This window comes from Eupeodes corollae, chromosome 1 (genome assembly GCF_945859685.1).
Source record: "Eupeodes corollae chromosome 1, idEupCoro1.1, whole genome shotgun sequence".
Classification (NCBI taxonomy): Eukaryota; Metazoa; Arthropoda; class Insecta; order Diptera; family Syrphidae; genus Eupeodes; species Eupeodes corollae.
In genome coordinates this window covers 46,826,667-46,849,755 of record NC_079147.1, presented here as the reverse complement: position 1 = coordinate 46,849,755, position 23,089 = coordinate 46,826,667, and the positions used below count along the sequence as shown (strand labels likewise).

At 31.3% G+C, this 23,089-nt stretch overlaps 1 protein-coding gene across 1 annotated transcript in view; it reads right to left on the bottom strand.

Annotated features, from left to right (window-relative positions):
- LOC129938547 (protein turtle homolog A-like) overlaps positions 1-23,089 on the bottom strand; it is a 103,317-nt gene that overhangs the window by 37,210 nt on the left and 43,018 nt on the right. Inside the window, exons 9-10 of the mRNA XM_056046180.1 lie at positions 14,033-14,163; positions 3,807-3,966 (exon numbers count right to left, since the gene is read on the bottom strand). Of these exons, the coding sequence (XP_055902155.1) occupies positions 3,807-3,966; positions 14,033-14,163 (291 nt within the window). The remainder of the gene's footprint in view (positions 1-3,806; positions 3,967-14,032; positions 14,164-23,089) is intronic.

Below are 23,089 nucleotides of genomic sequence, written 5' to 3'. Positions count from 1 at the left end.
GGGACATTGAAATGTCAAAAAATGTCAAAATTTTGAATTCTTCAATTCGATCCGATTACAATAACTGCCTATGGAAAGATAACAACCACACAAAAGGTACGAGAGAAAACTTTTTTTTTTGAAAATACATAAAAGGTGGCTTAGACTGAAAAATATAGTAAAACATTTCTCCTTAAAACAGACTGAAATTTCACTTCTCCTGTTTTCTCCAACTTCGGAGGATCATGGGTACCCGGAGTAAAGAATGTTTAATATCAAAAGAGTCGTCGTCAATAGGAAACCTTAAAAATTTACGGCATTTCCTGAACTGGAGTCTATTTTTCCAAAAGATTTTACAAAAAAATTTCTTAACATGAGTGATGAACCCCTGCTTTTGTATTCAATTTCGTGATATTTGAAATGAACTATGATGATGTTTTTGGTCGTTTCTGGTCCAAATTGTTGAACATCCAGCTCGAAGGACCAATTTTTGGACTGAATAGCTGTAAATACTAAGTTTGAAAACTAATATGTAGTTGTAAAAATTACAAATTAAAAGTAATCAAATTGAAAACATGACTTGTTGAACAAAAAAGTAATGTTTTTATGTTAAATGAAATAAGTACGTCCGTACGTTTCCGACGTTTCCGACGTTTTTTTCGTCTTCCATATCTCAAAAACCAGAAGAAATATCGACTTCATATAATTTTTTTTATACAGATAATAAGGCAGAAAGATGCAGCAAGGGCTCTGAAGAAAATTGCGTGGGTGGTTTTTTTTTACCATAGCAGTTTAAAAACATTGGTGAACATTAAAGACTTGAATTAAATTTTGTATTTTATATTATTACGTAATACAAAACAAATATATTTTTGGAAAAAAATCCAATTAACGGTTTTTTATAACTCAAAAAAACTGAAGAAAAAAAATTTGTCACCTCGAAAATTTTACGACTCAAATATAATTTTATTTTCAAAACAATTTTGTGCAACAATGAAAAATGTTTTTAACATCTGATAAAATTTTGAGAAAAATCTAATTGACAGTTTTTTTTACAAAAATAAAAACCTAAAAAACACATCGACTCAAAAAAAATTTCAAAAACTTGAGGTTAAGGCTTCAAACTTATTCTATCTTATAAGAAATATTGTTTTCAACATTTTGAAAAATGTTGGAAAAATCAAATTGACAGTTTTTCTTACAAAAAAAAAACTTTAAAAAAAATTAATAAAAGCTGGTAAAAATCGATTTTCAACTCAAATATCTTTTCAGAACTTTGAGATATTGGCTTTAAACTACGTTTTTCTTTGAAAAAAAATGTTATTTTCAACATTCACTAAAATTTTGAAAAAAAATCTATTTGGGGGTTTTATTACAAAAAATTATAAATCTAACAAAAATTTAACAAAAGTTGGTAAAAATTGATTTTCGACTAAAATATTTTTAAAAAAATGTGAGATTATGTCTTTCAACTTATTTTAACTTATAAAAAATATTATTTACGACATTAGAAAAAATTTAAGAAAAATCGAAACGACAGTTTTTCTACAACAAATACAATTATAAACAAATTTTTATAAAAGTTGATAAAAATTGATTTATGATTCAAAATCTTTTCAAAACTTTGAGATAAATGCTTTGAACTACTTACATCTTTTAAAAAAGATTGTTGTCAACATTCAGTAAAGTTTTGAGAAAAGTCTAATAGACAGTTTTTTTTTGCAAAAAATAAAAACCTAAAATAAAAACAATGCTAAAACTAGGTAAAAATTTACTTTCGACTCAAATAGCTTTTCAAAAATTAAAAATATTGCCTTCAAAATTTTTTATTTCACAAAAAATATTGTTTACGATATTTAGTAGTTTTAAATTAAATCTTCTAAAATTATTAATCAAATTTTGTAAAATTTGATGTTCAGTTAATTTCATTCATCCAACTTTTGAAAATTCAAGAAATGCTGCTTAATTTGGTTAACATTTAATTTCGACTAAAAATCAATGTAACAAAACTAGATTTTCAAACTAAACTATTTCTTTATATGAACAATATTTTTGGTCATTTTAAAATGTTTAAACAACACGAAAATCAACAAACTTATAAGCAAGACAAATCGACAAATGAGATGGGGAGTTATCAGTGTGGATTGCATCCCAGGATCTTTTTAATCTTCTATTTGAATATCTTCTTTCAAACAAATCTTTATTATTAGTAAGTCTTCACTTTGCCTAATAAATCTAAAGGGAACGTAGAAGCATTAATGCTTAATAGAATAACGTATATGGGTATAAAATGATTTTTGTGTTTTTACATAACTAAAATTATATATAAAGCTCACATTGGAGTCTAGATTCGTAAACAGCACCAAAAATGTACTTTCAAACAAGTTTTTCAAAACTATTACAGCATAACTTGCTACGTTTTTCAAAACTTTTTGTGTAGAGAGTCAAACTTATAGTTCATTACATAACTAATAAGAATATCCGAAAACTAAGTTAAACACTAAACTGATTTTAAACTGTGGCTAATAAACAATTAGTGATTAAAAAGCATTTTTTTGTACTTCAATTTTTCTCTATAAAATACTAAGATTAATTTTTCGATATCTTATTTAGTTTCCAATATAATATCACCAAAACTTGTAGTAAGTGTAAGGTCACAAACAGTAAAGTATTTTTGTCAAAACTCTTTCAAATAATCCATTTTCGTCTTTTAGTTATTGGAATTTACTATCAAATCCTCAAATCCTTTATAATTCTTTAAAGTTACCACTTTTGTGGCGTAATAAACTATAACTCATTTTCGTGTCAAAAATAGATAAAACCTAAAGTTACTTAAACTCCGCCTCATAAGTATTGTGCAATCAAGTAATTTTAACTTTTAATTATACAAAACTCACAGCTAAGATACATTTTACGAATTTAATAGCTATACTGTGGTTGAAATACGCCCGTTTAAAGTTACTTAAACCTCTATTTATTTTTGTTTCCAAAAATAATATTTTTTTTTCCGAAAAACCACAAAAGTTTGCTTTTATTTTCCTCATTTCACAGCTGACAAAAACAAGTACATTTCTATATTTTCTCAACACCTGATCCAATACTTTCTCCAACACCATTTCTTAACCTTTTTCAATTAAAAATAACGTCAGATAAGGATCCTGTCTCTTCATATTTTCCTCCAGCCATCGATACTTATCATCACCATCGCCATCGTCACCATCATCAGATGCAGTTTTTCTTCCTTTTTCCTACATTACGAAAGTCTTAAGAAGATGATCAGAAAATAAGACATCATCAGCAGGTTTTTCTATTTTATAGTTTTTCTTCCTTTTTGTTGTAATTCAGTTAACGATAATAACAAAATGTAAGCGGACACTTACTCCTCGTTCTTCTTTACGTAATCGGAGTTAAGTCAACGATTACACATCGCATTGCCAGAAGAGACTTTTGTAGCAGGGAACCGAACTTTTTCTCAGAATCATGAACAATATTTTCCCCCGCTCCACCCACACTCACACGATAAAAAATTGAAAATAATAAAAAAAGAAAACTTTCCATTCACACAAGAGAAGAAAATGCAATTTTCATCCAAAGGAACGTGAGCGTGCTACAAAAAAGAATTATAATTGAAAAACGTTTCCCTAACGAAAAATAAAATATAACAAATAAAGGATTCATGTCCTTGCAGAGAAAGAGAGATAACTTTACTTAACACGAAAATGCAACAAATTGTGAATTACTATAACACAAAAGGACCGAGGAGGAGAGAGTAATTGAAATAATAATAATGAAAAAAAAAATATGAAAATGAAAAATATTGTACTTACATCGGACCCTTAACGTCACAGGATTGCTGGTGCCCTTACCCTCTGGATTGGCTGCCATACATGTGTAATCACCTGCTGATGCGCGTGTCACGCTCTGCAACACCAGTGATTGATCTGAAAGGATTATTCCCGCCGAGATGTTGTGATGCAATTCATTGCCCTGCAAGAAAGGAAAAAAGAAATAAGTCATGAATTTTGCACGAGATGAAAAATATACAACAAAGGACATTATTCTATCGTTGGCGTTTGGAGTAAGCTTTGGCGTTGGAGTTGCAACGATAAAGAAAGGATTTTAAGTAAGAACCTTAAATAAAGTGTTAGACGTTAGAACTGGCGAAAAAAGAAGGATGTATTGAATATGTGTGTGTAGGTTTAAAAAGTTTTACTGCATCACGCACCAATATATCTTCTAGATTGGGACAAGAGTAAATTTGGAATCCTAGGCGAATTCGTCCAACGTTTATTATCAATTTTTTGAATAAAGTTAATTTATAATGCCTGTCCCTTAGCAACTAAGGATAAGAAGACAGATATTCAAAAAGTAAAATTTACTTGCTTTTATAAAAATATTTAAATATTTTACAATTGTAAACATTTTATTGAATTTTTCAGTCTATTTTTCTTAAAATCTGTCTGTCTATCGACCACTTTTTGAAATGTTATCGAATTCGTAAGGGAAATTTTTAAACATAAAAAGAACATTAACAATAGTAAATTATTTGTTAAACTTAAAAAACATTAATTGAACAGCCATGTTTTACCAAGGGATTGAGGTACTAAGGTAATAACATCCCCAAGCTGACTTTAGGCATAAATGGTTTCATTGACCAATACATTTTTGATTTGACGTTAATTTGTTTGCTTCTTGCGATAAATTTGCGTGGTTATCGACCTATAGAACGTTTTGAAAATTTCGAATACTATTTAAATTATGTATATAATTTTTCCTTGCAAAAGGTAACAATGGTTTACTCGACTTTAGTCAAAACCGTTTTTTTAAATTTGTAAAGAGATTGTCTTATTGAATAATTTCTTACTAAGTCTAATTTTATTGATTTTTTTGTAAATAGACTGAACCGACTTAAACTTTTATCTGGTAAGAAGTAATTTTAAGTGTAAAACAAAGAGAAGTGAAAACTCTTAACAGTAAGTCTTATTTCACTTTTGTAAAACCAATTTTCATTACACTTAAACAAGTTAAAATGTTGGCAAATTTTGGATTTGTAAAGTTCAACCTTGCACTTACCCTAAATCCTATAGTGAGAGTGCCTGAGGACGGAGTTGCAGGGACAACCTGCCACGGTTTACATACCTCAATTTTTATATGCAATGTAAAAATAAGTTTGTCTTATTTCACTTTGTCAAAGTACAATAGGGCCAATTTTTAAAATTTGGTCTTAGTTCACTTCAAGAACATATAAGTTTTTGAAAATGACTTAAGATATTGAATGTACTTATTTGAGGGTTCAAAGATTGGTTAAGAGTTATAACCCGGAACTACAACTTTGATATATTTTCTTTTGGGTTTTAAAAATAGGAAATACATAATAAGTAAAATTTAGTCCTCTGAATTTGGTGTTATTTTTTTTAAACATGTCCGAATTTTTGTCAAAAAAGAACCTTTAGAAATAAACATAAACATAAATATAAATATAAATATAAATATAAATATAAATATAAATATAAATTTAAATATAAATATAAATATAAATATAAATATAAATATAAATATAAATATAAATATAAAATATAAATATAAATATAAATATAAATATAAATATAAATATAAATATAAATATAAATATAAATATAAATATAAATATAAATATAAATATAAATATAAATATAAATATTTAATATAAATATAAATATAAATATAAATATAAATATAAATATAAATATAAATATAAATATAAATATAAATATAAATATAAATATAAATATAAATATAGATATAAATATAAATATATAAATATTTTTTTCAAAAAAATTAACTTTTCATTATTAAACAGTGCCTTATAATTAGAATCATTTTTTGTTAATTTCAAAGCTTACAGCAATATTTACGATTCTAACCAAAAAATTTAAATAAAAAAATACTATAAACATAAAACATACAAATATAAAATTGAGTACATTTTTGAAAAGTAAAAACATATTTTCTTATTTCAAAATATATTTAACCCTATATTATTTACAAACTATTTTAATAATCCTTAAAATAATATACCTGCATTAAAACTAGATAATGGGTTAGTAGCATTGTCTGGTTCTTAAAAGGCAAACGCTTTATGCAAAATATTTACTGACTGCCATACACTAACCAATAACTCCACAACAAATTGTAATGTAGAATCTTTAGTTCTGCAATCATTGCATTCGATCAACTCCAGTATCTTAAAAGATCAGGAAGAGTATATTACAATTAAGAAAGTTATTGATGTAATCCTTGGATATGCCTTCCCCTTTGGGGAAGTTCTGTGATCAATGAAAGAGGTGAGTCACTTTTTGATTTTACTATTCAAAATAATATGACCATTTGTAACGGAGGCAATACTCCCACTTTCGTCTTTCCGAGCTCGGAAAATTATGATGGATGGGAGGATGTGCTTGATGTTACTTTAGTAAACAACCGTAATTTACTAGTGGAGAATTGGAGAGTTTCCTCTTTGAATTCGTTTTCGGATCACAACTGGATTCTTTTTCAAATTAATTTCGAGTCGAAAAACCCTCTACCTTATAGAAATCCCAAAAGAACTGACTGGACCAAATTCAGTCAAATTGCTAATTCCAAAGTAAGCAACTTACCGAATCTCACTGAATCGATAGGAGACCTTGAATCAAAGGTGAAAACCTTTAAAACTTCTATAAGTAAAGCTTTTAGAGTCTCTTGCCCAGTTAAATATAACCGTAAAACCCTTCCTTTTTGGTGGAATGAAGAACTGTCCAGTCTAAGAAAAATGACAAGGAAAATTTGCAATATCTGCCACAAACATAAGTTTTACCAACCGTATAAAGACTCTCTTAAAATTTACAAGCAAGTCCTGTCATCAGCCAAAAGACAAGGCTGGAGAGAATACTGCCAATCAATCGAATACATAAAGGACTCCGCAAGGCTCAGCAAAGTTTTATCGAAGGAACATTATAATCATTCATTTCTAAAAAAGCCTGATGGAACCTGGACAGCCTCTCCAGCCGAATCTCTTGAGCTACTGATGAAGACGCACTTTCCGTGTTGCAAGAGTGATAACCACGAACTCCTTGAAACCACAGAGCTAAACGTAGCTCAAGTGGAGCAAGTCGATTCCGTTATAACCAGAGCAAATACTTTGTGGGCCATCAATACTTTTTCTCCATATAAATCCTCAGGCATGGATGGCATACTGCCAGTTATGCCTTAAAAGTTCCATGATGTGGCAGCTCAAACATACGCCCATGTTGTGGAGACAGATCAAATTAGTTTTTATTACGAAAGTGAGTAGGCGAGGTCGCGAATCCGCGAAGGATTTCAGACCAATAAGCTTAACTTCTTCTGTGCTTAAAACCTTGGAGCTCATTCTTCATTACCATATTAGAGAAATCCTAGTTGGACGACCTCTCGAAAGCTCTCAGCATGCTTATCTTAAGGGCAAATCTACGGAGACTGCCCTCCATGAGGTAGTGTGTACTGTAGAACAAATAATCCATTATAAAAAATTTACTCTTGCCACCTTCCTAAACATAGAAGGTGCTTTTAACAACGTCCTTACAGAATCCATAGAAGAATCGCTCGTTAAGTTCGGTGTAGAAGACTTCATTCAAGAATGGATTATTTCTATGCTCAGTGGTAGGAAGATTCGAGCCACTCTAGGCAATACAATCGCAATAAAACACGTGAGTAGGGGAATACCCCAGGGTGGTGTCGATTTCGCCTCTTCTATGGCTTCTGGTCATGGATACAAATCTCGTTAAATTAGAGAGATGTGGAGTGAAGGCGGTAGCCTATGCGGTTGATTTGGTGCTATTGGTGCCAGGCAAGTACACCCCTGTGATTAGTGAAATCAAGCAGTCAGCTTTGAAGAAAGTTAGCAGCTGGGCCAAGAGTTGTGGACTAGGAATTTACCAAGGTAAAACTGAACTGTTGCTCTTTACCACCAAAACTAAAGTACCGCCTTTCACTCTACCTCGACTCAACGGTCAAAGCCTATCATTGTCTTCCAGTGCAAAATATTTGGAGGTTATACTCGACCCTAAACTAAACTGGAAACTAAATATTGAAGTACGGGTTAAGAGGGCCTGTGTTGCCTTCTACGCCTGCAGAAAAACTTTCGGCAAAAAGTGGGGACTTCAGTCCATGATGATTTTATGGACGTACACAGCCGTAGTACGTCCAATCTTAACATATGGTTCGATTGTGTTGTGGCCTGATCTTAGCAAAGCCTATAATATTGAAAAGCTAAAGAAGGTTCAGAGGACAGCTTGCGTGGGCACCACAGGGGCCATGCGTACTTGCCCAACGGACGCCTTAAACGTTATTTTGGATCTTCTACCAATCGACCCTTATATTCAATACATAGTTTCCTGCAGCGCTATTAGGCTGAAGGAATCAAACAGCTGGTTGTCAAAATCTTATGGTCACAGCAACACAACGAAATTGATTCCCTCAGATATAATCTTGGTTGACACTGCACTCCTACTTTGAACCTTAGTAAAAGTTTTAAGGTTATTTTAACATCCAAAGAAGATTGGGAGGATGACATCGTGTCTTTAGGTTTCGACACAACCATCTTTACTGACGGCTCAAAGATGGAGTGCGGAGTTGGTTCTGGGATCTTTTCTGAGTCCCTAAATGTATGATGATGATGAACTGCTGGCAATAAGGGAGGCATGTAAAATACTTAAAAAAAAACCCAAACCAAAACCGAAATGTGGCTATCCTTACAGACAGTCAGGCAGTTGTCAAAACCATTAACTCGGCCATATCCTCATCTAAATTGGTCCAGCAATGTCGCGATGAGCTTGCGAACCTGAATATTAACCTCGGTGTCTTCATGATCTGGGTTCCGAGCCATAGTGGTATCGTGGGAAATGAACGGGCTGACGAGCTAGCCAGGCAAGGATCGGCCCCTCATAGCTCACTTGCGGAAATGGTAAATATTCCTCTTGGTGCTATGAAAGGTAAAATGTTTTCTTTCTACCAAACTAAATCAAATTGAAGGTGGAGCAATTTACCCAACTTCATTATATCTAGGAAGAAATGTCACACCTATAATAAAACCCGTACAAACGATCTTCTATGCAGGCCAAGGCAAGACATAGCCAGGATTGTTACGGTTTCTACCGGACATTGGCCTATAGGAGTTCATGCAGAGAAGTTGGGTATCTCTTACAACACCTTTTGCCGTAGCTGTAGTGACCAAAGAGAAAGTGATACCATAATCCATTTCCTCTGCAAATGTCCTGCTTTGGAAAACACCAAAATGAAATGCTTTGGAAAAGCATTCTTTCAAGAACTTGATGAGCTAACTGAGACAAAGATTAGACACCTTATCTTTTTCCTCAATGCGACAAAATGGCTCTAACATAATCGCTATGAAGCTTCTCTATCAATCTATCCCTTTCAATCAAAGGTCAAACGAGTTTTTGGTATCAAAACGGCGCACTTCAGCGCTAATTGGATCTCAGGCTAGGTTGCCTTGAAATCGCCATTTCTACCTACCTAATCCTTGGATTGAAAACGCGAAAGTCAGCTGGCTTTGACAACATAACAAATTTTTTTTTTAAGGGTTTTAAGGTCAGGTACGAGTATAAAATTTCTTTTAAATTTGTTCAATTCTTGTATTAAGACAAGCTACTCTCCAAAAGATTGGAAAAACGCTTAAATTATTCCAATTTTGAAACATGGAAAAAACGCAAGCAATCCTATTAATTATCGTCCTATAAGTTTAGTAAGTTCTGTAAGTAAGTGTTTTGAGAAAACAATTTAAAACAAACGAATGGCACACATTAACAATAATAATATTCCGCCTAATGAATAATTTGGATTTTGACCGTAACAAAGTACAATCCACTAAATTTATCGAATAACCAGAATTATTAAAACCAATAGTAAAAGTACTGCTATGGTTTTACTTGACGTTGAGAAAGCATTTGATTCTGTTTGGCATGACGGGCTCTTACACAAGCTTGTAATGCTCAACTTTCCCACAAGTATTTAAAAATTGTGAAGTCCTTTCGGTCATTAAGAACTTTAGTTGTTTCTGTTAACGAAAATCTTTCAATGAACTGCAGGCGTGCCTTAAGGATCCGTTCTTGGCCCAATACTCTATTCAGTTTTTACTGCTGATTTTCCTGTTTTGCAAAATTGTAATAAAGCTATATTTTCAGATTCTTCTGATTCACTTGGTTCTGTTATTGAAACCAATTTGCAATCTTTTTTCTTTTTCTTTGAATGCACTTCAACAATATTTTAATGATTGGAAGATTAAGATAATTGCTTCGAAAACTCAGGCTATCTTTTTTACTCGAAAAAGGAAAGACTGTTTTTTGCCAAGTAACTCCCTCTTAATCAACGGCGCGGCGTAGAAGCAAACTGGAAATCAAATGCTGAATACCTTGGTGTCCACTTGGACAGTAAACTAACTTTTGGAATTCATGTCAAAGAAATCATAAAAAAAGTAAACGTAACCATTAAAATACTCTATCCTTTTATTAATCGTAAATCAAAGTTAAGTCAAGAAATTATTCTATACGGATCACCTGCTTGGGGTAGCTGCGCACAAAGCCATATCCGAAGGATGCAAACTTCTCAAAACAAGTTGTTAAAAATGATGTTAAACCTTCATTGGCATTTTTCAACCAACGAATTACACATGTTAGCTAATTTTTAATATATTTCTGATAGAATTATAAAATTGAAAGAACGATATAAGGTTTCCTGCGAAATATCTGACAATGCTTTAATTTCAAATTCAGCTTCATAGTTATAATTTACAAAAGACTGATTTTTGTTATCTGTTTATATTTTCTTTGCTGTTGTTTAATTTATGTATTAATTTTGTATTTATTTATTAATTTATTTATTTATTTTTAATATACTTATTAGTTTTGTATTTATTTTATTAGATTCTTTTTTATACACATATTTATATGAGGCTTTTTGAAGCTATCTTAGTACATAAAGTAGCTTTTTCCAATAAAACTATTAATGGTTTTAAAATCTATGATCCCTTTTCTTCAATATTAGGTAAGTATTTCATAAAATTTTCTAAATATTATCATAATTTGCAAAACTTCAACTGTCCTACAAATATCTGAAAGAAACGCTAAACCGTTTGTTCTAAAACGGATTTCAACAGAAAAAGAAAAAAATTGGTTGAAAGTTACTTTTATTTTTGTTACGAATCCATAGTCTAAACGGGTATTTTTACAACTTGAGCAGATAGTTAAAATCGATATTTAGGTTCGCAATATGCACTAAAAATTTACTCCGAAACGTATTGCTCAAAACTAATGAACGCATTTAATTCAAGGTTTGCTCAAAACTTCATATAGTGTCAAATGAAGACTCATAACTAATAAGAATTTATTGAAACTAAATAAGATATCAAAATGATTTGAATTGTATATTGTATTTTATATTATATAGATAAGCAGCTATTTTGGAAAAAAACGTTTAGGTTTAAAAAACCGTCTTTTACGTTTTTAAACTTAAATATTTTAAAAACCTGATGTGATAGAAGAATTTAAAGGCTATATTCGAATTCACGACAATTTAAATTTTTGAAAAAAGGATTGTTTTTTTTGTGTTACAGAATTACTTAAATTGTGCCAGCCAGTGTTAGTTTTAATAATTTTTGTCAAATGACTTCAGGTTGCTGTTCTAAAATGACTTAAGGGTGGAATTAAAAAAAACTGCCAGTTGGAAAATTCTCATCAATATTGCTATACAACGTCTTAAAATGCTGTAAACCCTTTAGCACGTTGATCAAAATCAAGGTAAAGAAAGCTACGAATTAAGTAATCACCGTCAATTTTAGTTAATATCAAATGCAAATCAGACTATTTAAATAAAACGACAATTTATAACAACACGTTAATAAAATTTGCTTAAATAATAAACTAAATAATCACCATGGGTGATAGAACTTAGAAATAATACAATGTTTTCGGTTTTCTTATCATACTTAGGCAAAGTTTTATCAAGATCTTGGGTTTAAAAACATAAATTACTATAAAACTTATTTGAAATTTTCTTTGACTTTTTTAATCAAATAGTTTCAAAAATGAAAACTAAAAACTTCAAAATATTTCAATTTGACCACAAAGTTACTTAGTTGCTCTCCTACGGCCGACCGTTTTCTGTCAACTTTTAAATTTCCCATGTGTATTTAATTTTTGTCCACAGATCTTAAAATGTCTTTGGGTCCTCGTAGATACTGTTTATTTCGTTTCTACATAATTTATAAATTAAATTTTGATGAAATTCACCTTCAGGTTTCACTCTTGAAAACTGAGTGAAAAGAAACGGTGGTGCTTTAATGTAAGCTTTGCAAGTAGAGTCAAGTGATGAAACCAACGACAACGTCAACGAGCGCCGAGCGTCGAGCAACGATCCTAGAACCAAAAGACTTCATTCATGAAGGTTTTTATTAGAATGGTTAGAACTCGTCAGATTTTTTGCCCTTGTTGTTGTTTGTAGTTTATCATCCTTTTTTTAGTTTGCAGACTTTATGTCGAGGTACTGAACTAAAAATGAAGCAGAATAATAATACACAGAAAAGAAAAAAAAAACAGAACTACTGACGTCGACGATGAAGACGACGACGACGTGTGAACCACCAACGCTAAAGGATACAGCTTTGAGTATTAGGATTATTTTTCTTTTCCGTTGTCTCATACACGATACACTACTTTGTGTTTGCTCTGGTTCGTGATTTTTTCGAGTTTTTTTTTAAAGGATCTTTGGTGTGCCAGCTGGAACAGCATTAGTGGATGACAACACCGCGTTTCAAGGATGTACAGGATAATAATGAGGCTATACTATACTCGTATGATGGAGAAAGAAAATACGAGTATAAAAATAAGAAGAAGGAGCAAAATTTCACGTTCACATGCATTCTTTTTCGATAATACGAAATGAATAAGTAATGAGATTTACTTTGTATCCTTTTGAGCATTAGAGATACGAAAAATCTTTGCTAACAAAAAAGGAATCGGTATATTATGTAAAATATGTAGATCAATATGCATATCAAAAATTCGCTGTACTTCTTGACGATGATGATGATGATGATGAAACTCGTTGCTCGTTGCTCGGCGTTCTCATCTCTCGACTTGAAAAAATAAGCTTTTCCATTTTGACACCATCATCATCATCCGCTGAAATTGTTTTGATTTTGTGCACTTTTTTCCGTCGTATTTTTAATTTTCTTTTTTTTTTGAGTTGCATGAATTTGTATTTTTATTTTTCCTTCTAGGATCCTTCGTTGATGGAAAAAGGAGAGATGACGTTGGATGGAAATGATGAGGATGTTGCAAGCAAATAAGGGTAATTTTCTTGCAAAGAAATTGACGACAAATGAGAGACGAGTTGTAGAATTCCCTATTTAGTGAAAGGATAAGTATACAAAGTTATAGAAGGATGAAGGAGCAACTTTTGCAAAAGAGTGGTGCGTTTTTTTTCCATTTTCTTCTCGTTTTTTCGTCTGCATGGATGAACAAAGCAACTATAGATGGCTGCCACTTAGAATGAATTAACTGTGAAATTAGTAAAAAGTGTCTCGTTTTATGAAGCTTATTCAAGGATTGTTCCTTTTTTCTGTTTGATATTTTTAAGGGGATTTATTTTGCATACAACGTACATATTTTTATAAAATTTTGGGTTGAAGCTTCAGTTTTTGATGAGATTTTTTTTAAAGAGATCAATATTATCTTTGGATAAAGTTTCAAGGTCTTATATTTCAGATCTGTAGCTTTTCATTATACTTTAAAGGTTAATACCACTTCTAGTTTTTTAACTTTTCTTTTACCTAGTAATAAATTACTTTGTTCATAATGGTATCAAAATATTCTATGAAAGGCTTAAGAACTGTAATAACAAGAAAAAATTTATCCGAAACTTGTAAGTTTCTGAAAATTTCCTTTAGCTTAGTAATTGGCTTTTCAACGTGAGTCAGGAACAGCTTATTACAAAACTAACTAAACGAAAAATGTATATATATGTACGTTAATAAATTTTTACTTACGTTATGAAACCATGACATCTTGTAGGGTTTTGGGTTTGATTGAATTTGGCATTCAAAATAAACATCATCACCTTCTTTAATATCATCTGGATTCAATGAAGAACCCATTTTCATTATGGCTACTGGTTGATCTGTTTAAATAAAAAAAAAAGAATAATTTTATTTTCTTGGGTACAGAAACTAAGTTAAACTTATATTTTCAAACTAAACTTTGTATGTATAGATTTGAGGATATTTAAAGAGCTTTACTTAATTCGTTGTATTTTTTAAAAATTGAGAAGCGTTAGCTTTTAATGGCATGACAAAAGTATGACAATCTCTTCCCAACACTTGAATCCCTACTTGTTTGCTATACCAATAGTTGGCATCCTGTTTACGTAAATTTTAAAATGTTTTTATTTCAAAGCATATCTCATTATTAAATAACAAAGATGATAATTTGTTAAGGGTACATTTTCGTCTAAATTTAAGGATTAAAGGTTCTGGGTTCACATGAGTAATCAAACATTTTAGCTAACTTTCAAGAACACATAGTTTTTGGGAGGGGGTTTCTGTAGAAGTTAAGCAACTTCCTAATTAAAAATTATATCCATTTTTTGATATATTTAGACTTATTTGATTTGATTCGCTCGATGAGATAGAGGGATGTCGCAACAGGAATGAGGTGCGTAAATTTTTACCAAAAGGTAAACAAAACTTACAAGTACCAGTCACGAACCAAAACCTGTAAGGACAATCAGGGGAACATTGTAGTAGAACCGCAGTCTATATTAAGAATATGGAAAGACCACTTGCCTGATACATAAGAAAGGAGATCCTCTAAGTTGCGCCAACTACAGAAGCATCAGTCTCCTTAACATTGCGTATAAGATCCTCTCTGCCGTATTATGTGACCGTGAGAAACCATTCGTCAACAATCTGATTGGCCCTTTTCAGTGTGGCTTCAGACCAGAAAAGTCCACTATCGACCAAATATACACACTACGGCAGATCTAGGAAAAAACCCAGGAACTTCAAATTGATACCCACCACCTCTTTATCGATTTTAAAGCCGCATATGACAGCATCTATAGGGAAGAGTTCTACATAGGAATGTCTAGTTTTGGCATCCCTGTCAAACTTATCCGTGTGTGCAGAATGTCGATGGAGAACGCACGCTGCTCTATCAAGATCGGAAAATACTCACAGATGCATTTGATGTCCAAAAAGGTTGTAGACAAGGCGATGCACTGTCATGCAATTTCTTCAACATCGTTCTCGAAAGAATTGTGCAAAACTCAACTGTCAACACTAGAGGCACAATCTTCCAAAGATCCACTCAATTACTCGGAAATGCAGATGATATTGAAATAATTGGAAGATCAAAGCGTGATGTCAGTGGAGCGTTTTTGAGCATTGCAACGGAAGCGAAGAAGATGGGTTTGGTGGTAATTGAGGGCAAGACCAAGTATATGCTGTCATCAAAAAAGGACACTGAACAACGACGTCTTGGACAAAACGTCACCATGGACAGCTATAACTTTGAGATAGTTAAGGACTTTGTCTACCTAGGCATCGCCATTAACACAGACAACATCAGGGCTGAAATCAAACGAAGAATAACTCATGCAAATCGCTGCTTCTTTGGACTTAGAAGGCAATTGAGAAGTAAAGTGATCTCGCGAGCATCTAAAATCACCATCTATAAGATAGTCATCATTCCGGTTCTCATTTATGGCGCTGAGGCCTGGACCTTCTCAAAGAAATATGAGAGCGTCATAGGATGCTTTGAAAGAAAAATTCTTCGCGTAATTTTTGGTCCCGTACGCATAAATGGAGAATGGAGGAGAAGATATAACGACGAACTGTACGGGCTGTACAGCGACACTGACCTAGTTAGCTGGGTCATGTGGAGCGCATGGCCATAAACACTCCAGCCCGGAGGGTCTTCGAATCCAATCCCGAGGGACGGCGCGGAAGAGTAAGACCGCGACTCTGGTGGGTGAAGACCTCAACCGACTTGGTGTGTGAAACTGGAGGCAACTAGCTAGGGACCGAGCTGGCTGAAGACGCATGTGGGTTGAGGCCTAGGTTCGCTGCGGACTGTAGCGCCTATTTAATTCAAGAAGTAAGTAATATCGGTTTTACAATTTTGGTTTTACGTATTACTCTCGGCTTTGTCATGAACAACTTATTCTATTGTTTTTGGTCCGTATCCAATTTTTGTTTAAGTATCTACGGCGTGGAGTCCCAAAAGGCGGTCAATTGGGTCCTCACCCTTATAGTCTTTAAATTGATTTTTAACTTCAAATAAGAATTTGTTGAATTGAAAATTTTGACATATCTCGACGTTTAAAGGTCAATAGAGTCAGAATAAAAGATTTTTAGAGTGATGTATGTTCACGTGTGTTGACGTACGTTTATACACGTACGTCCTTACGTATTGAAATTTTTAAAAATCTAGTTTTGTTAAATAGATTTGTTGTCGAAAACAAATTTTTAACAATTTTAGTAGCAATATTTTTAATTTTTGAAAAGCTATTTGAGTGGAAAGTAAATTTTAACCAACTTTTGTTAATTTTTTTTTGGTTTTTAGTTTTTTGTAAAATAAAACTGTGGATCCGATTTTTCTCAAAATTTTACTGAATGTTGAAAACAATATTTCTTATAAGATAAAATAAGTTTGAAGCTATAATCTCAAATTTTGAAAAGATATTTGAGTCGAAAATTAATTTTTACCAAATTTTGTTAATTTTTTTTTTTTGGTTTTTATTTCTTGTAAGAAAACTGTCAGTTTGATTTTTCTCAATTTTTTTTGCGAATGTTGAAAACAATATTTCTTATAAGTTAAAGTTAGTTGGAAGCCATAATCTCAAATTCTTAAAAAGATATTTAAGTCAAAATTCAATTTATACCAACTTTGAGTAATGTTTTTTTTAGATTTTAATTTTTTATAAATAAAACTGTCAATTCGATTTTTATCAAAGTTTTACCAGATATTAACAACATTATTTTTCGTAATACAAATTTCTTTTGAATATAAAACCATTTTTTTCGTAAAACTTTGGAGGTGACAAACTTTTTTTCTTCAGTTTTTTTGATTTTATTAAACATATGGTTTTTAACATTTAATAAAATTATTACAAAAATCCAACAATCATTTTTTTTATAAAAATTAAAATCTACAGAAAATAGTACGCAAAATTGGTAATCACTGAATTTCGATTCTCCATATCTCGTGAATTTTTTTAAATAAACAAAAAAGCCTAAAAAAACGAAAAAAGTTGATTAGAACTGATTTTCGACTCAATTATTAGTTGAACAAAGAAATATATTGACTTCAAATTATTTATGCCTCACAAAATATTGATATGAATATTTATATAGCATTTAGAGCAAGACTAATCGACAGACGGGATGGGAAGTTATCAGTGTGGTTGGCATTCCAACCTCTTTTATTAAAATTGTTATTAAACAATCCCATAAAACTCACTTTGAGGCGATTAAAACTGTTAAGACCATTTCGTCGATGCAGTAGCTTTAAATAAGGTCATCACTTTTAGTCAACAATAATGCGCTTTAAATCCTCATGCACCTTTTTTTAACTTAAAAAATAAAACTACCATATTGGCTTTGTTTTTTTGCTATACTCGACTATGAATGTTATATAAAGCTTTATTTGACTACCTACGTGCACTGATATTAATGCTGCATAAATATGGTTCTATAAAACGTTGGCCAAAAGAATTTAAATAACTGTGCTCAAAACTACGCTTTTTAATATTTTATTTTTGTTCAGTAAATTTAATTTGAGAATTTTTATCAAAATGTATGTACGTCAAAGCTGTACAAAAATATGGTAGCACATCTTAATTTAAAGTAACGACTCCTTTTCTAAAGGACGATATTCAACACGAATTAAATTCGAAAGCATCAGATAAAGTAGTTAACGGTTTTATCACCAGCGCGGAAAGCATAAGGGTATATATTCTTGCCAATCACTGCACAGAAAAAAAATGTCATATTATCGCCGAAATTTGGTCAATATGGCAACCTTATTTTTAAAAAATTGACTACTGGATAGTCAATAGAACGATTTTCAATTATCAATTTCGTGTAGTCAATATGACATTAAAAGTATTCGATAGAACAACTTCGAAAGTCATTATGACAACTTGGGTGTAATATTGACTACAAAAATTGATAATAGAGGATTTTCATATTCATTATCAGTTATGCAGTTGCCACACTAAGTACCGCAGTACTCGTATTGACTTCCACATTAGTCAATATGACAACAGTAGTTTCAATTTCCTTCAACCAATGTTGTCATATTGACTACCAAATTAGTAAACAGAATATCGGATCCCAAAATTGACTACAGAAAATTGTCCTATTGATTATAGTGGTTATCGGCATCGTCTTCCAGGGGTCTTTCTTCTTCCCAGGAGGATTTTGAAGGGATGGATACATGGAAGCTTTTACCGAATACCATTTTTGGGGTGGTATAGTCTAAGCGATCTGAGATAGATCTGAAACTGTCTAGAATAGTAGTATGTCCAGTATTATTACTAGGTGCTAGGTTTAAAAGCACTTCCAGTGCTGTGGTTGGTGTTGAGCAAAGTGCTCCTGTGATGCACATGCCTGCTGACCGCTGGGCTTTGATGAGCTTATTTAGATTTACCATCTTGTCCAGTGCTGTCCACCATACGACAACTCCATAAATGAGTATCGGTCTGATTACCGAAGTGTATAGCCAGTGGGTTATTTTTGGGGAGAAGCCCCATTTTGATCCTATGGCCTTTTTACAAGTAAAAAGAGCTACAGTAGCTTTTTTAATCTTTCATCAATATTTGCCTTCCAATTTAGTTTTTTGTCCTAAATGAGGCCTAAATATTTAACTTGGTCGGAAAAGCTTAATGGTATTCCTTTAATTTTGGGTGGGCTAATCTGAGGAATTTTATATTTTCTCGAAAACCAAGCCACATTGCTTAGCCCATTTTGTTAGCCTATTTAAGACATTTTGTAGGAGTTCCGAGAGAACTTGGGGGTGCTTCCCAGATACGGATATTGCAACGTCGTCAGCATAGGCAATCACCTTGAAACCCTCTGCTTCCAATGATGTAAGTAGGTCGCTTTCTACCATGTTACATAAAAGAGGCGATTCACCGCTCTGGTGGTACTAAAACTTCTCATGCTAGAAGTTATTGTCCTGCTTTTGACCATGAGACTTAAAAGATCTATGAGTGATTTCTCTAATTTCAGCTTATCCATTGCTGTTGTGATCGCCTGGTAACTGACGTTGTTGAAAGCTCCTTCAATATCTAGTAACGCTACTAAGTTTTATTCTTTGTATTCGAGGGAATATTCAATATTACGTACCAGCTGTGGAAATGAGACATGGTTTTAAGTTATGTCTGATGTAAATTTCAATCAATCTTTCCAAGGTTTTAAGAAGGAAGGATGATAGGTTGATTGGTCATAGATTTGTAGGGTTAACGTGAAGGGTTTCCCTGCTTTAGGAATGAAGACTACTTTTGCCATTCTCCAGGCTCTGGGAATATATTTTAACCTTAAACAGCTTGTCAGAATGATTTCCAATGGTGGAATGATCATTCATTTTATATTGATACCAATTATACATATTTTTGGGAAAAAATTTGTCACCTCGAACATTTTACCAATACAATTTTATCTCCAAAACAATTTTGTGGAACGAAAAATAATGTTTTTAAGATCTGACAAAAATGTTGAGAAAAATCAAATAGACAGTTTAAAAAATATAAAAACCAAAGAAAACCATTACTCAAAGGTGGAAAAAATTGAATTTCGACATAACTTTTCAAAATTTTGAGATTATGGCTTTCAAATAATTTTAACTTATATGAAATATTGTTTTCAACATTCGAAAACATTTTATGAAAAATCGAATTCACAGTTTTTTTCTTACAAAAAATAAAAACCTAATCAAAATTAATAAAAGTTGGTAAAAATTGATTTTTGACCCAAATATAATTTCAAAACTTTGTGATATTGGCTTTAAACTAATTTTATCTTTCAAAAAATATAGTTGTCAACATTCAGTAAAATTTTGGGAAAAATTGAATTGACAGTTTTTTTTACAAAAAACAAAATCCCTAAACAAAACAACAATACTAATACTTGGTAAAAGTTTACTTTCCACTCAAAAATCTTTTCAAAAATTAAAAATATTGTCTTCGAACTTTTTGTATAATATTGTTTTCGATATTTAGTAGTGGTTTTTTTATAAAAATCCAACAGTCCGTTTTTCATATAAAATAAAATCTACAAAAAAAATCAAGCAAATTTGGTAAAAATTGATGTTCGGTTTTTGATATCTCTCAAATTAATTTTATTCATACAATTGAGAAATGGTAAATTGGTTAAAAATTTGTTTTCGACTAAAAATCTATTTAACAAAACTAGATTTTCAAACTAAACAATTTTTATGATATAAAAAATATTGTTGATAATTTAAAAATTATTCAACTGACAACTTTTTTAAGCTAACATGAAAACCTAAAAAATTTTAAGCACGGCAAAACGACTGACGAAATGGGAAGTTATCAGTGTGAGTCGCAACCCAGACTCTTTTTTTTATTTTTTTCAATAATTTATTAGAGTGGCAGGGTTTAAAAGACTGAATTAAAAATAAAGTCTTCCCATTCATGTGTAATAGATCTATTCTAATATTAATACACATAAAAAATCTATCTAATATTATTTTTCTCAGAACCCAAAAAAAAGCACTTGCTTTTGAAATGTTCTCTTAATTATTTGTATTGTTGTGAGTATTCAATTTCAGGTTAGTTAATTAACAATCTTTTAATTAAATATCAAACGAAACCTTTTCCACACACATTGTGAGCTTAAAATCTATGATTTATTTAAATAAAATTGAAATACTATCCTCCATTACTCGTACATGTTCAAACAAATACAATAATTCATATATATTTTTCAATTTAACTTCACTCATCAAATTTTTACACCTAAATTTACAAAAACCAATTTACACAAAAAAGGACTTCCAAGAAAAATTAATTCTATTCAAATTGCTGTGTGCTGCTACCTTTAGCTTTGTTTTTCATTTTTCACTTCATATTACATGCATTGTTTTCATAGCTTTCTGGTCAGTAGTTGATTTTGTTTTTTATTATTTTATTTGAATAATTCATATTAAAAAAAAAAAGAGACCATCAACCAAAATGAACAAATAAACGAGAATTGGTTTTGGTGTACCAAGGAAATAAAACAACAAAATGTGTGGACATTTTTTCCTTTGAGTTTTGCCTTTTATATCCACATCCTTCACACAGCCAATCAATTGATATTTTATTTTTTATTTTTGTTTTTATATGTTTTTTTTTTAATTTTATTTCCATATCGATGCACTTTCGTCAGAAAAATATGACAAACTAATGATTTTCAAAGCAAAATGCTGGAATATCTATCAAAACTTCAAATTTTTTATTGGTACATTTTTTGTATCACATTAGATTCTGATTCTATAGAAATATACGAATGAATGTATGTGTATTGTTTTTGGCATATAGTAGCGATGGAAACGGTTTATATTTGATTTTTCAATTTTGTTTGTTTTTTAACTTTGGTCCTTTTACCTAGATTTTTTAGTTTTTGAAGATTTATATGGGAATGGGTGGTTTAAAATGGAGAACCAAAATTCAATTTAATTTCAAACAATTTTTTGCGAAAGAACACACACAAATAAATATAAAAATTCAGTGGTTCTATGGATGGTGTGCACACACACACACATACCGTTATAGCTAATCTTTATGTTTTAGAAAGGTATAAACTTTATTTTTCTATGCAATTCGTCAATTTTGGTTCGATTGAAATAATCTAAAGTGATTCGTCATTCCAAACGTTGGTATATACTTCGAGTAGATGGATACTTTTAGAGTTTTTTTTAGAATAATACACAAATAAAAAACAATAATATGACGTATCTACATAAAAAAAGGGTTTTTTTTATTGTAAATACCCGTTTTCATACGAAGCTCAGTATATCATTGAATTGCAATCGAAATGGGGATAATTTCTTTTATAAAATACTATCGAAAGTCATCTGCCATCCTTAAAATTTTTAGTTATGAGGATGCAATTATTTGTTTTATAGAAGTACATATATTTCAGCAAATAATTACATAGACATGAAGTACAGCCTCAATAAATTTTCTAATGAATTTAGTCTCAAGAGCTTAATGAAATAAAATTTCCACTTTAAATTAATCAAGGGCTATGTGGAAGACAGTTATGATGCATATACTTTTTAAGAAACACACGAGGCACAAAAAGGTGGGTAATAAGTCTACAATTCAACTATTGACTTTAAGTTCGTCTCTTTTGTCGAAATTACATAAATAAAGTAGGAAATTAGGTGAGGTAGTTGTATAAGTCCATAACTTTTTCTACGGAATTAAAAAAAAAAATATTATAGTGTTCAACAAAATTAAACTTGTTTTCTGATGCAAAAATTAAAGGATTTTACTGTCCTCAATTACCCCCTTAAAACAGGCTTAAAACTTACCAGTTTATGTATACATACAACTATAGTTCATAGTAAAGACGGAATTCGATTTTAATTAATATTTTAAGCTTTGTTATTTCTATAAAAAGCTAAATTGGGGTCCAAACTTATAAAAGATCCTAAAAAGCTCTGATCGCATTCTACTCTTGTTATGGAAAACTGGGGACCAAACTCTAAAATAGTATTGTGGATGTACACTGCAATCTTTCGGTTCATTTAAGGTAACATAATTGAATAATTACAAATAGAAATTAAACCGGGCAGATCCTGCTCTAGATGGAAACTTATTGCTCATAAGTCGCTAGTATCGCACAGCGCGTTATTTAAAAATTGTATCGGTCTTTCAAATACTTAGTAATTATTCAATAGTAACATGGTATGGTGGAGTGCTTCAAACAAGCTAAAAATCTAAAAACCATCAGAAGGGTACAGAGAATGGCACATATATGTAGGTATAACAGGGGGGATGACGACCACTCCTTTTGCAGGAATGGAAGCTATAC